Raw genomic sequence first — 14,740 nt, forward strand, 5'->3', positions numbered from 1 at the left:
CCTCGCAGGAAGGAGGAAGAGGAGGGGCCGCCCATGGGGACGGAGAGTCGGCTCCCGGTCTCCAGGGCGAGCACCTCCTGGCGGCCATCCCAGGCAGAGAGGACGGCGAGGCGGGCAGAGGCGGCCGGGATCCCTCCGCAGCCGGCGGCCAAGCGTCCCTCGCTCCCATGGCGACTCGAACCACGCCACCCGCGCCGGGCTCTCCCGCGTTCCACCAATCAGAAAGGGAGCGCCTCGTGATTGGAGTGAGCCAATCACAAGCGAGGACCGCCCCGCCCCCCGCCCCGGGCCGGGTTGCGGCTGCGCGCCGCGCGGCCAGGTGAGGAGCGGGGAAGGGGAAGGGGAACGGGGAAGGGCGCCTTGCCCCCAGCCTCGCGACGGTGGCCGGGAGACTACAGCTCCCGGCATCGCCCGCGCCGCCGCGGAGCGAGGCATGCTGGGAGTCGTAGTTCGGCGGCGGTGGTGGCGCGCAGGCGCGGTCGGGGCTGCCCGGTGGCGGTCGCCATGGCAACGCTTCGGTAGCGCGGCCCGCGGGCTGCCTCGCTCCGGCATTTTAGTATAGTTATTCAACTAAATCCTCGTTAGCGAGGGGTTAGTATTAAATAATGATCTAGTCTGATGTCTCTGTGGGAGGCCGTTCACTGCACTGCCCCATTGGAAGCCTGACAGCTTTACTTAACTGCAATACTAATTTATTTTTCAACACCCTCAGATATAAATAAATAAATAAATAAATAAATGACCTTTAGATTAAGTAGCAATAAAGATGCGAGGTTTGTCTGGAGTTAGCATTGCTCATTAAATTCTGTAAGATTTGCCACATTATTATGCAACGCTGACGTCCCGAAGCTGAAGGGACAATTTTCTGCTTTGGTTGGCTGGTTGTAGCAAGCTTTGTCTCATTTCGTGGTGTTTTTACTGAGGACTCTTTCCTTACTGACAGGAAAATTAAATACCAGGGAAAAAGGAACCTAGAAATGCTTACACTATAAAAACGTAAGCGGACTTTCATAGCCTGCCCAACGAAGGCGACCGTTTTCCTGCGACTCCCTTGTTTTTCGGGACTTTTATATTGTTCTGTTCCTTATCCCAGCGTTACTCCCGCTGACACGCCCGAATTTCACCTGGCGGAAGATCTGGTTTCCAGCACAAAAGGCAAGGGTGACACGAACCGCTACGCCGTCCTGCCCTCCGTTTTAACGGCACGGCAGGAAAATGAACGAGCTGCAGGCTTTGCTCAACGACAGCCTGATCAGGACGAAGCACGTGGAAAACGCGGCCGTCATCAACATAGGCGAAGGAAACGTCTGCGCGTCCACCTTTGGCTTTAACGTAAGAGATCAGAGGGCGTCCTGGGGAGCGAGAGCGGAGGTGGAAACTCGGGGAAGGCGGAGCGCAAAGCGACCGCAAGGGCCGGGAGCGCGGCGCTCTGCCAGGCGCGCCCGGTTCTTGCAGCCTCCGAGCTCCGCGGCGGCGGTCGAGCTGCTGCGATCAGGGGCTGACGTGCTGCGCCGCTCGCTCCGCTCGCGCTTTTGATCCTCGGGACAAAGACGCCATTTAACTGGAACGCTCAAGGAGCCGTTTCTGATCACTTGGGGGCTCAACGATTCCGTCTGCATTAGTGAACTCGATGTACAGAGGTCTGTTCTCTGGCCCCGAGACCTGCTGTTTAGCCACGGCCTGCGTCCGTACTATATCCTCAAAACAGAGTGGCTGTACCGAACTGCCTGCGGGGAATGGTCCTGGCCCACTCTTCATTGCCAAGCTGGGCCAAGGAGTTGTTTGTAAAAGTACTTGCTGGCCCAGGCCAAAGCTATACCTGGGACTGTTAATAACGGTACCCAGAACCGTTCCCAGTTTCATTTTTCATTTTCTGGCAGGGGTGTTGTTCATCTGTTTTCACTGTGGGTCAGCTGATAATCGGAGAGGAATAGCAGCACTTCTGTTCTTACCCTACGACACGGCAAAGCACACGTGCGCTCTGTGACACCCTCTGAACTCCCTTGGGGTTCGGAAACACCCCCCCCCCCACACCAGTCATTCATCTCTAGGTCGTTGGAAGATACCACTTGCTTTCGTAATCCCTATGACACCAGCTTTCAGGCATTCCCATGCAGTTTGTACCGGGCTATGTATTGCTACCCTTGGGATACTCTGAAGAAGGTGTTGAGAAGAGAAAGCATTTGTTAAGCTGTTCCCATCCCTGGGGTTAGATTCTCAGAAGAGGAAATGGTCATCAATCCCCTAGGCAATAATGAAATAGTCTTTAATATGTAAATGATCTTTAATATATAACACAGCTTTCAGAGGTTTCAGCCTGCTGGCAGTTCAGCAAGGCACGTTACACGCTGAGGTCTAGAACAAAGTCCTCTGCTGGTGTACATTGTGACAAGCTCCACTGACTTGAAAGAATTTCAGGCCAGAAGGGATCACTGGATCATCTCATCCAGCCAGCTGCATATAAATCTGTCATTTCATTGACTCGGTTACACATAAGCCGAGCCCATTCACACCAATGAGCTCTCGGCTTTGTGACAGTCTGAGTCAGCTTGAAATGGGGTCCTGGTGCCTGTGTACACCGCTCCCTTGAGATGTGAGGATCTGGCCTCCTGGAATTGGTAAAAGTTACACTTCCCTGTAAGAGATTAAGAGTATTTGAAATTGGCACCCTTGTGGCTCTGCGCAGGCCCAGGGGAAGGCAGAGTCCTGCACTATAATAATGCCTTTAAACTGAAGGGTCCAGTTGCCACTGGGTGTATCGCTTACTCAGAGAAATGTCACTGACTAATGGAACTATTCAGATAGTAATCACAGCCTAAGCGGCGTGTTTCAGCTGAGACACTAAAAATACAGTGTAGACACTGTATCTCACTGTACAGAGACTAGGAGTCCAGTTTCAAAGCCAGGCAGATTTTTTTTCCCTTTACTTTAATATATCACAATTGTAGTTAATCATAGTTAATCATTATAGTTCAGTTAACTATCAAAGAAAGTGGGAGGGTGGAATTGTGTTCATGACTGCAAGGGCATATATTGTTGGTCCGTAACACTGTACTGTATAAACACAGGTGCCCCAAGAGAATGCTTTAAACCTTATCCATGCTTTCTACAAGAACTTACTGCAAGTGAGAAGGGAAGGGCTCTACTTCAAGGAGAAGTACTACAGATGTGTCCGAGCAGATGAGCATTCCATCTATCTTCAAAATGTACGTTGGCAAGAGCTACCGCAGTCCTGAGAAACGTGTTGGGAGAGAATTCCTATTTTCTTCCCTCCTTGCCTGGTTACGTGAATATCTTAACACAAGCGGCAATCCTTCACGTGTTCCTTTCTTTCTTTTGATACCACCTACCCAGTAGGCGTGGAATGCAATCAGTGCAGAATGCAAAAATTGTCGGCTATATAATACAAATGAGATAGGTGACACCATTCAATTCAAGTTAATCAGATTACTTTTTTTTTTTATGAAGCCAGGGAAGAATATTTCACCCACACTTTCCCTGGCACAATCATGTGCCTTTAGAGTAAGCAAAACGTTCAAGCTGCTTAGTATGAGTTCTCTCTTTTCCAGCTATGTGCAAAAGCAGGATAAAATGCTCAGGGGGTACAAGTTTGTGGTGACATCAGTAGCCAGATTTCAGTGGACCACTCACCACCTATCATTCAGTATTTGAATAATAAATACACCCAATTCAGTGTTACTGAGGTCGTCTTAATTCTACCTCTCCCCAGTAAATCCACCCTTGAAATGAGCAAAGTAACTGGCAGAAGAGGCTGAGCAACTCTTAAATTTGGATCCTTTTTCAGAAAATCTAGTACTTTTCAACGGCTTTTTTCCATTCATTATTACAGATTAGTGAGGTACTTTGGCAGGTAGGGTTCATAAAACACTGAGGATGCTTTCATGTAAATAGTAGAATTATTTTATTTGCCTTTAACCATGCAATTAGCCCAAATTGTAAAGCAGTGTGTACGTATATATATATATATTTTTGAACTTTGTAATTTTACACTGATTTTCTTCATTATCTAGCCAGACGGAGGCTTGATAGTTGTGAAGACAAATACTTTCATCCTGGTTGCTACTTACAGAACGGGCATGTATCCCAGTGTGTGTGTTGAAGCTGTGGAGAAACTAGGTAAGAGAAGTGCGTGTGTCTGCGTCTGCATGCCAGCAGCTCATTGATTAGCTCTGCCCCTGCAGACAGGTTCAGGCATTAATCTGACAAACTATGAAATCCTGAAAATCTGTGAAATTGAATACACATATAGATTATTGCTGCATGGCTAAACCCCCTCCAGATGTCATGTCCCACCGGGCTACGTACGCATGCTCCAAAGCCTCTGCAGGTATGAACACGTCACAGAACTCTTTCCTTGGCCTTTCTGGCACATTCCCTGGGACAAGTTTTCTGTTAGCTACCCTCAACCAAAATGGGACCTTGCACTCACACTGACTTGATCCCCTGTAATTAACGCTCATGTAATCCACCCAGTGTGGTAAGGACACTGCCTCAGAGCATCAGCTTTGATACGCTTGTTCACAGTTTGCTTCCTCAAAGACACACGAGCTCTTTAAGGGTTTCAAACTTTCTCTCTCTACCTTGCCTGTACAAAAAAGTTGGAGTCTTCTTTCCTACGTGTGAATCTTGAGACACCGTGAAGCTTGTTTCCTCTTTTTTTGTTGTGTCTCACCGTTATAAAGTGCCTCTTCTCTAAAACAGTGCCCGTTTCTTTCCCTCTTCTGCCCAAGTTTCCACTGTCTATGTGAGTCCTCTTAAGTTCCTCTCTTGGACTCAGTAGTTTTAAAGAGCTAGTACTAATATCTAAGTCTGCTTCCCTATTTGGGAATGTTGCAGAACCCAGCCCTTTGCAGATAAGTTGCAAAATTGCAACTTGCATGTCAAGTGTAGTTTTCCCATTGTGTGGAGGTGCTAGCAAGGATTGATACGTAATGGAGCTAGATAGCTCACTGTGGTAACATGTAGCTGACACCTTGTCAAGGCTTTAATCATTTTATCATATCAGTTAGACAGATAAAATACAGAAGGGCAGATTACCAGAACAGCCTTGATTTTCTCTGTGGAGACAGTTATTTCTAAGGGATATTTTGTAGACCACTAAGCCCTGCCTTCACCTCTGGATATGCCCATTTCCTTCACTGAAAATGCATGAAACTCCAGGGCCACTGTGCTCCTGGCTTTTATTCCTCATTTAGGTTTCTAAAAGCAAATGGAATTATTTCAGGTTTTGCAGCATAGTCATAGTTTTGGAGTTTAGTCTGGAATGAGCTATGAGACTCTCAGTAATAAATTCATCACACCTTTTAAAAAGGCTTTTATAATTCAAAAAGCTGCAATCAAAAGCAGGATTTTTAAAGGCTATAATGCAGGTTTTAAAAAGAGCTTGTCTTCTGGAAGCGCAGAAGCCTGTCGTTGCCTAGTTTCATCTATGCTCACTGCCAGGCTGGCAGAGTCTGGCCTCCATTACAACCCTTCCACTTCCTCACCCTTCACAGCCCCTGCACTTTGTGTAACCCAAATGTGACCGATTGCAGATGGGCCAGGAGAAGAGGGAAATGGATTCCCCTATTTTGGATCTTTCCTATATTTCACTCTGCCTCAAGGATCAGAGTACCTCAGGCTGTTTTATGGTATGTTCTGCTTTCACTAGTTCTCGGCCAGGGTTTTTCTCCGTGGCTCGTAGCAGGTTCAGCACAGAGCCATTGTGGCAGCACTGCGCTGCCTAGAGAGCCTGATTTTCTTGTGCCCTGGACACAATTCTGCTTCATGGTCTCTGTCAGATTCTTACTAGCTTCTTTGCTGCCCCGGAAGGAAGGGAGAAAGTGGGAAGTTGGGAGACTGCAAGAAATGCCAGCGGTTGCAAAATCCTATAACAATTGACACACAAATCATCCTGTCTTGCAAATAGTCGCGTTGCCTGTAGTGGGCTAATGTTCCTGAATAAAGTCTAAGGTCTGTTTTCAGGGTCACATTTTCAGAGGTTTTGATAATGTGTATTTTTTGGAGTTTAGTCTTGCTGTTCTGGATGATTTCTTTGGGCAGAGAAAACAAAATGAGATTGACTTTTCTTTGCATCTCACAGGAGATTTCTGCAAATGATTTATGCTTAAAGTGCTCACTGTTTATTCTGTAGAACAGATAAGACCTCATTAATATAGGTACTGGTATTGTTAATGTTCAGCTAGAAATGCTGCTGTCCATTCAATTGCAACATGATCTGCAACGGGTTTGAACTTGAAAAATGCATCTCCATTAACAGCAAATGTGTGTTTGATTTCTGTCATTATTGATTTTTTGCTTTTTATGTTGTTGTAGCGGAGTACTTTAGGGAGAAGGGTAGCTGAATCAACAGAAAAATTAAACTTCATCAAGCTCATAAGGACTGTTCACTAGGAAATCAAGTACAGAAGTTTGAAGTGTTATCAAATTCAAGCAAGAAACTGTCTGCTGTCTTACAACATCCCGACTGCTGAGCAAAGCCTCTAGTGGGGGGAATCAGCTAAAATCCTACTGGCTTTTTGTGGGGGTTAAGGTTCTTTTTCTGTTTTTCCAATAGCACTTGAAAGTACACTACGCATAAGAGGACTACCCTAAGTATATCTGCTAAGTTTCTTAGTAGAATTGAGAGTGATGTCCTCAGGACAGTTGGTTTAAGATATTTTTCTTAAGTTTTCATATGTTGTCTTGTAGCCTATTTCCAGAAAAGAAAATTAGGAATCTCCCTAAGCAGGGACAGTTCTCTCATAGCATTTCTCTCAGCTACGCACAGGCTCACAAACCCAGGGGACTAAGGAAATTGTTGTATGAACAAATTTTCAGATTGCCCTGCGTACCTTTGGATGTTACAAATAAAATAGTTGTTTTAAATATATCAATCTGCGTTGTCATCACCTGCTATAGAAAGATTTAGAACTGCAATGGAGTATCGAGTTCTCTCTTCCTTCTTCCTTCTTCTGAGGAAGAAGGCAGTGTTATTACCAGGCTTTAATGAGACTCTTCAAATTGCTGGACCACAAAGAATCCACATGGGAGTGAACCCATTACTGTAGAGGGGACAACTGAGGCTCTGGCTATACCAGGTGAAGAGCAGAAGGACCAGGCCTCATGATCTTTTCATCTGCAGAAATAAGTAAGGTAACTAGTTCTTGGAGTCATGTGAGAACAAGAGAATTTTTAGCTCGTTTGTTTGAAAATTAGTTTGGTTTCAAGGAAAAGCTTAAACGCCTGAATCAAAAAATCTCAAAATCAAGAGAAACAAAACCCACCGGAGAATCCCACATGTGGACAGACAGATTTATAATTTTTTAAATATTCTGAAGTGTAATTCTTACTCTAAAATTCTCAAGAGCTGGCAACTAGGATGTGGAGAAAGGAAAGGAAGGAGAAAGGATCCTTCTTCCGCTGTGGGAAACGGCAAACCTCAACAAAGTGGTGAGATGAGGCAGCTGAAACATCAGGTGGAAATGCAACGGGCTGACAGACATGAACCAGTAAACTCTTAAGTGCTGTACTCTTGCGGGAATGAGGGCATAATAAACCCTCCAGAGGTGAATATATAGCATAAGGACTAGTAACAGCTCACATGCCCTTAATGCAATTTAAGTTAAGTCAGTCTGCACTATTCAGAGTTCAGAAATCAAAACAGCAATTAAATACTTTGCTGAGGAACACACAAATACGCACACATCCCGCAGATAGACACCGAATAGCTCTGTAAAAGCACCAGACCAACCCTCCCTGTCTCCCGTGGGGGGAGCGTTAGACCTCTACTTCGTTGTCAAAGGCAAAAAGGAGATTTCTGCCTCCATCAGTGGAATAAACCAGGTCCCTAGGGAGAAGTAATTGTGAAAGGTACTCATATTTCTGACTCCGTGTGTGGTTTTCCCTCCAACATAAAGCACAGCTTCCTCCTTCCCACCCCTTTGCCTTGCTTGGGAATAGCTGATTCTAGGGGCTGAGCTTGGAGAGGAGGAAATGGGAGCAACGTGTGTTCCCAGGGCCGAGCTGGGGCTCATCCCACTGTGCACAAAGTATTGCCTTCTTTCCAGGAAAAAGGTGAGTCATAAATTGCAGCCAAGACCCAAATATCTGCTTTAAATTGGTCTTTTGGGCCGCTGCCGACAGATCTGACGGTTTGAAATAGTTGCACTTAGGGGAAACTCGGTTTTTGAAGAGGTCTGACTTTAAAATCACTATTTTCAAATAGTTTTCCTATCGCTCTGAGTCTCTGGAATTTAGGGGGTAAAGCGAAAATAGGAAAGAGCAAGATTTTCCAGTCTTACTTGTACATTTGTTCTGTGCATTTGAAGCGATGCAGGTATTGGTATCTTCACTATACTATTTTTTCTTATACTTTTGTGGGACTGCCTCTAACAACAAGGAAAAGCATTTATAAAAAATGTGATTTTGTGGACTGTGTGGCAAAGGGACTATGGGGTCACTATAACACTCTAAAAAGCCCTAATTTTGCATCTTATTCTGAATTCACTGAATTTGGAAAAGTAAAGAGAATAGAAGCACATGTTATGAGACAGTATCTGGTGGGCTCTTGTTGCAGCAGAGCTGGTTTCCTATTCAATTTCTGTACTAATACAGGCAAACTTGGTGGGATTAGATTAAATGATGTAGCTGAAAACAACAGATGGATAGTTGTCAGACAGTCACCTTTCTTTATGTTAAATTTTATATTAATAATCGGTAGCAATTATTTATTCACCATAGAATAGCCCTACAGCACCACCCGGTGGGGATTGACATTCCCAAGGTCGGTCGGTCTGCATATTTAGTCTTACACCAAAAACTTGAGCGTGCACTGTTCTCGTGCAGATACCATAAGACGAGTAATTTTACAGAGGGAATTAGGGTATATCACACAGTTTGTTTACTTGACCAGAGCGTGGCTCAGAGCCTTGCCTTGCACACAGAGCAGGTCTATATCGTGTTCAGTATCAGCCCTCGAGAAATAACACAAATGCTCCCTTCGTGATCTCTTGTCTTCTCTTCCCCTTCCACCTAGCACCCCTGGGGACGGAGGGACGACTCCTCCGGATGTGATTTTGCCAGGTGGACAAACGCTTGACAATTCAGTACATCTTAACAAGTGCTTGGTGCCACAAGGGAGGAACCCGGAAACGTTGATTTTGAGGAGTTACGTGAAAGTTTCCTGCCACCGTGGCACCCGTTACTACAGCAGGTCAGGTGTACAGGGACCTCCTGCTGAGGCATGGAAAATAAAGAGGGAAAATTTCCACCATTTGCTATCTTTCATTCACGCTAACTTGCTGTTGTTCCTGGGCATTTTGGCCCAAATTGCCATCCAAGGACTGAAACAGAAAGCAACACTTGCAGGTTTCGAAGTGTGTCAAAGAAAGGATCTTCCTACTGGGGATTTTAAAATCCTGTTTGCATCTACTGTTTTAAGGGTTTGTGAGGTCTTTTGAGCACTAGGGCCCTGACTTTGCACTAAGTCCCAATAAAGGCATTTTTTTTCCTTTGCATGCTACCTTCTACAACTAACGTGAGGGGGTGGGCAGTGCACCTGGCTCTGCGCAGCGTTAGGGCCTATGACTTGATGCAATGTGATCTTTGGGGTTTATCAAATGGGTCTTGCAACGATATGTCCTGGCCCAATTTTAATGTATTTCATTGCACTGTAACTCCCCAGCTTTCACTTTCACCTTCAAACTGTTTGAGTTTGTACGATCTGTCTGCAAGTAGAGTCTGTGGAGCCCTCTGTCCTTCAGACTGAGGCTTAGCGGTGGCTGCATATCACTGTATCTTAATGCTGAACAGAGATTGTCCAGCAGCATGTAATTGCGTCTGCCTTCATGCTGTCTTTGATTTTTTTTTTTCCTAGAGAAAATGTTGGCAGTGTATTTTGATAGCCCAGGAGGCCCAGAGAATCTCTATGTGAAAGAAGTGATGAAACCACATCCAGGAGAAGGAGAAGTGCTTGTGAAGGTCTCTGCCAGTGCTCTGAATAGGGCTGATTTACTCCAGGTATGTGTACGTTAGGGGGATTTATGCACCTGAAAACTACATCAAATTTGCAAGTCCCCATCTAAAGTCTTGACAAATCTGAAAAGTTAAAAGATGTCTGGTGAGCACTGGGATGGGAGGCTTCCAAGGAAATGTTCTTAGGGTTGAAAGAAGAGATGCGTACTGAATCAGTAGATAAATGTTTCTATCTGGATCACTGTGACGCTGCAACCATGGTGCTTCTGGGTGGCGTGGAGAGGCAGCTGGCTTTTGAGAAGAGATGTAAAACTGCAGCCCCAGTCTGTCTGGATGCTTAGACCATTCATTCCTCTGGCATTCGAGATGAACATAGAAATGTTCCCTTGGCTGAAGTCCAACATGGAAAAATCGCATGGTCAAACCCTTGTCTGAGCTGCTCTAATTTGAGCTGAATGGCATGCTCTGCAATCGGAGACGATAACATCTCCCTCTCTGTTCTGTTTTGTTTTAGAGGAGAGGGAAGTACCCTCCCCCAAAAGGAGCAAGTGAGATTTTAGGCTTAGAAGCAGCTGGGATTGTGGCTGGGTTTGGACCTGGTTGCAAGGGCCGGTGGAAGATTGGCGATGCAGTAATGGCTCTGCTCTCCGGAGGTGGCCAGGCAGAATATGTTACAGTACCTGAAGGCTACCTGATGCCCATTCCAAATGATATGACTTTTATTCAGGCTGCAGCCATTCCCGAAGCCTGGCTGACAGCCTTTCAATTGCTGCATTTTGTAGGTGAGAGACGTATTTGCAAATCCATCCCATCAAAACAGCTGGTCTTCATTTCTTTTATTCCATCTTCTGTTTTTTGCCTCCATCTGAATGTTGTTTGCTTTTGAAGAGCCTTTTCTCTGTCGCTCGATTCATGAAGTCTTTTCACCTATGAGGTCAGAATTAGGTGTGCCAGACCCAAATTCTGAAGCATTGGCCACAAATTGTGTATTTGCAAGGAAGAATGTGGAAGGTGATTGGCTTCTCTTTGCGTCTGTGTTTCTTGTCTTCTGAAACAATTTCCTCTAAGCCTAAACCCTGAAATAACTTACATGTTCTCCAAACTACTGAAAAATGCTATGTCAAAAAATTTGACTTCACTGCAAGGATGACCATGTAATGAATTTGTTCACTAAGATTTGTAAGACTATTGTCCTGTACTGCCTGTGGAACTATATTAGATGCCTTCTTGTACCTTGGTTCAGAAAAAAACAATTAGGTAAAATTCCCTCTTAGCTGATTTAAAACAAACATAAGCTTACATTCTTCATTTTTAAAATATGCTACCGAGATGCTAACAGTAGCACTTTCCAGCGTGTTCCTCAGTTGACAAATATCCTTTTCTACCCTCTTCAGCAGTAGTACTTGAAAGCTTCACTAGAAGACACGAGTACAAAGACAAACCTATCCTCACTATCCTAAATGCAGGCTCGATTTCAGGACAGGAATACACCACCTGAGGAGCACTGTGAAGCTTGCACTGTTGTTTCTTGGAGGTCTGTAGTCAATTAGGACTACGTCTCAAGGACTGTTAGGTGTCCTACTTCCAGCAGCACTCAGTGGGACACGAACAAATGCGTTAGGCTAACTGGTAGACGGTAAAACAATAGGTAGAATTGGTCCTTAAAGTTACCTAGCACTTCTGGCATTTCTCAGCTGGTGAGTGCCTGATTTCTAAGTATTAACTGAGTGTATTTTCTATTGGTGGTAGTTGACAGTCCCAGTATAGAAAGGCTGGCTGCACTCACCCAAGCACTTTGTCATAGATGCCCAGAACTGGACAGGGCTAAGCTGAAGCCATGCCGCTGAAGTCAGTAAAACAAAGTTCTGGCTGTACAGTGCTCGTTGTATTAGTTCAGGATTAGTTTCTTTTATTAAGGATATGAAGATGTCGTATTAGTCAAGACCTACTGGTCAAGGACATCTCTTTCAGCTTGCTGTTCAGTTTTGCCCCCCTTGATCATGTTTTAATCCAAGGATGATGCCAAGTGGTAATCAGTTCCCTTATGCCCTCCCTCAGGTAAAATGCAGAAGGGTGAGACAGTGTTGATCCACGCTGGAGGTAGTGGTGTTGGTATAGCAGCCATTCAGCTGGTAAGACTGGCAGAAGCTATTCCCATTGTAACAGCAGGAACTCAAGAAAAACTCAAAGCAACAGCGAACTTTGGAGCAGCTGCAGGGTTCAACTACAAGACAGAAGATTTTAGTGAAAAGGTCTTGGCATTCACCCGAGGTAAGACCCTCTAAGCGAAAGATATTATGTTGAGAACAGTCTGAATCTCCGAAAGCAACACTCAGTTTCAACCAGGAGTTTCCATCATCTTTTCAGAGAGACTGATTTTGCAGAGGCACATGACTGAGTGCAAGGTTTTCATGATTTTTCATGGTGCTGGATAGGGTTAGGAGTCCATTGTATTGAATCTGCCGTACAAGAGACATCGAGAAGAGAATGCTAGAAGACTTACACCTTCTTTTTTTCCTCAAGAATAACAAGCTCCTGGCCAAATTCCACATAGGTTTACTAAATCCTACCTCATCTCAATGCAATGTGACATTCTACACTTCTTATCCTAACCTTCTTTTAAGTACTGTACGCTAGATTTCATCTTGGAAAATATAGATTACAACAGAGCTCTAGCTGGGCTTGCAAAAACAGACTCAAAATCGGAATAGCACTTCTTTAATAGGCATGGAGTTAGCATGGAGGGAGGTGTCACCTTTGTTAGTGAAGGAGCAGACAGGTTAGTAATGACCATATTAGCACAAGCTAATGTCCTGTTCAGCCCAGGAATGTAGCTTTCCTTAGGTTAATTGGGCTTTTTTTCTTCCCGGACTCCCTTTGGCTTTGTGTTCATTTTAGGTGTAAAAACTGTGCCTGTATTTTTGCCTCAATAAACTGAATTGTGGAAGCAAATCCTAACACTTGTCTTTTTAAGTGTTTGAATATGGGCACAAAAACGTAAGTTTTTTTACTGTTGGGGAAAAAAAAAGAGCTTTCTCTTAAGCATTTGGGACATAGTTTATAATGGGGCTCTGCTTCTGTATATATATATGTATATATATATCATTCTTTTTTGTGCCTGGTTAAAAAATTATTTACAAATCATTGCTCCAAATCTTAATTTCGCTAGAATGATTTAAATAAGAACTGCAGGATTGACTCTGTACCTATAGAGAACAAGGTTTCAGTGTTGTCTGTGATTATCCTACATTTAATGTATCCAGGCTACATTTTCTAAACTCTTTTCTGTTTCCACTTGAGGTTCTGGAGCAGATATTATTTTAGATTGTGTTGGTGGCTCATACTGGGAGAAGAATCTCAACTGTCTGAGTACTGATGGCCGGTGGATTGTATATGGACTACTGAGTGGAGGTGAAGTACACGGCGATCTGTTTGAAAGGTTGCTTTCCAAAAGAGGGAGTATCCATACAAGTCTATTAAGATCGCGAGCAAAAGAGGCAAGTAACGACTATCAACAGTGTATACGGTTTGATCTTAAAATCTGTGATAGTTTTGAGCGCTTTCTTCTTTTATCTGTGCTGAAGTAGAATCTAAAGCATTATCACCAGGAAAAGCAACGCCTTGAACTGTTATTACCTACCTTCGAAAACACTGCAAAATTAAGTTATATTTTCCTTTTTCTAATCTCATCAAATGCTTCTTGTTTATAACTACTGAAATCAGAGGAATAATACCCAGGATTACGTAATACCCAGGAGTACTATACTTGAAAGATTAGTCCTAAAAGAAACAAAACTAAAAAGATCAGATAATTTGAAGTTGGGGAGGGAGGGGAGAGAAGAACCCATATTAGATCATGTAGACCCACATTTTTCTGCACAGAAACCAAGTCCACTTGGATGCCCAGAACTTATCAATGAAAATCATTTTATTTGGAAAGTTCTCAGATATTACACTGAAAGACAGCTGTGTAGTGCGCTAGGATGGATTCTGCCCATGATCTAACACATAACAGTGTCAAGAGCTTTATGAACTTGAGTGTTAAATGATTCTACCCTGAGTTTACACCACTTGTCTTGGAAGAGAATTTCATCCCATGGCAATATATAACTCATCTAAACGTTTTCTTCTCCTTTGTAATTTCCACCTTGCAGCTCTTTATATGTCTGTGTCCCTCTGATAATGCCAGAAAGCTAGAGTTTCTCTGAGAATTGTGCTCATTTGGTGTGCTCTGCATAGGGACACCTCAGTGAATGAAATGATTGGGAATAATCTTCAAAATGCTCTGATTTTTCTTCAGTATAAGGAGCAGCTGGTGAAAGCCTTCACAGAAAACGTGCTGCCGTATTTCTCCGGCGGGCCCTGCCCTCGTCTCCGGCCGCTGGTGGACAGCGTTTACCCTCTGCCCAAGATTGCGGAGGCACACAGGTTCATGGAAGACAACAAGAACATTGGGAAAATTGTCATCGAAATGCCTCTTTCATCCTGATGCTGTAGTTGTCCCGGAAATAGAGTTGTTACGGATGTTTCACAAACGAGGACTAGGCCAAAGTCCGGCCGGGCGCATCTATAATAAAAAGACGCATACTAATAAAAATAATAAAAAGCTTTGGCATCTTGTCCGCAATGCGTGAGTGAAACTCAAGCCAAACTGCAGCGCCACGCACCCGTGGCCTTAGCTTTCAGTCCCTTCCCGGTGGGGTTTTTTTTCCCCGCCCCGGGGTTTTTTTCACACGGATCTTCATTCCCGTAGGCCGCCTACCAC

The 14,740-nt window shown here is 44.3% G+C and overlaps 1 protein-coding gene across 2 annotated transcripts; it reads left to right on the top strand.

Moving 5' to 3' along the window:
- Positions 1 to 18: 18 nt before the first annotated feature.
- TP53I3 (tumor protein p53 inducible protein 3) lies at positions 19 to 14,587 on the top strand. Of its 2 annotated transcripts, XM_068937041.1 has the most exons (9): positions 19 to 319; positions 1,094 to 1,332; positions 3,069 to 3,206; positions 4,032 to 4,137; positions 9,878 to 10,020; positions 10,490 to 10,757; positions 12,034 to 12,246; positions 13,276 to 13,472; positions 14,276 to 14,587. In XM_068937041.1, exons 2-9 carry the CDS (start codon positions 1,216 to 1,218, stop codon positions 14,462 to 14,464), a joined length of 1,371 nt encoding a protein of 456 aa, XP_068793142.1. In that variant the 5' UTR covers positions 19 to 319; positions 1,094 to 1,215; the 3' UTR covers positions 14,465 to 14,587. The 2 variants fall into 2 exon arrangements, with proteins under 2 accessions (XP_068793142.1, XP_009684639.2); XM_009686344.2 differs by lacking the exon at positions 19 to 319 and having other exon boundaries at positions 1,087 to 1,332.
- Positions 14,588 to 14,740: the final 153 nt, after the last annotated feature.

This window comes from Struthio camelus, chromosome 3 (genome assembly GCF_040807025.1).
Source record: "Struthio camelus isolate bStrCam1 chromosome 3, bStrCam1.hap1, whole genome shotgun sequence".
NCBI classification, from domain to species: Eukaryota; Metazoa; Chordata; class Aves; order Struthioniformes; family Struthionidae; genus Struthio; species Struthio camelus.

What these genes read in the sequence shown, in the direction of transcription:
- TP53I3 (XM_068937041.1), top strand. Translation starts at nt 1,216, where the DNA reads ATGAACGAGCTGCAGGCTTTGCTCAACGACAGCCTGATCAGGACGAAG. An exon ending in ATAGGGCTGATTTACTCCAG is followed by an intron (nt 10,021 to 10,489) that starts GTATGTGTACGT and finishes GTTTTGTTTTAG; the next exon opens with AGGAGAGGGAAGTACCCTCC. An exon ending in GGTCTTGGCATTCACCCGAG is followed by an intron (nt 12,247 to 13,275) that starts GTAAGACCCTCT and finishes TTTCCACTTGAG; the next exon opens with GTTCTGGAGCAGATATTATT.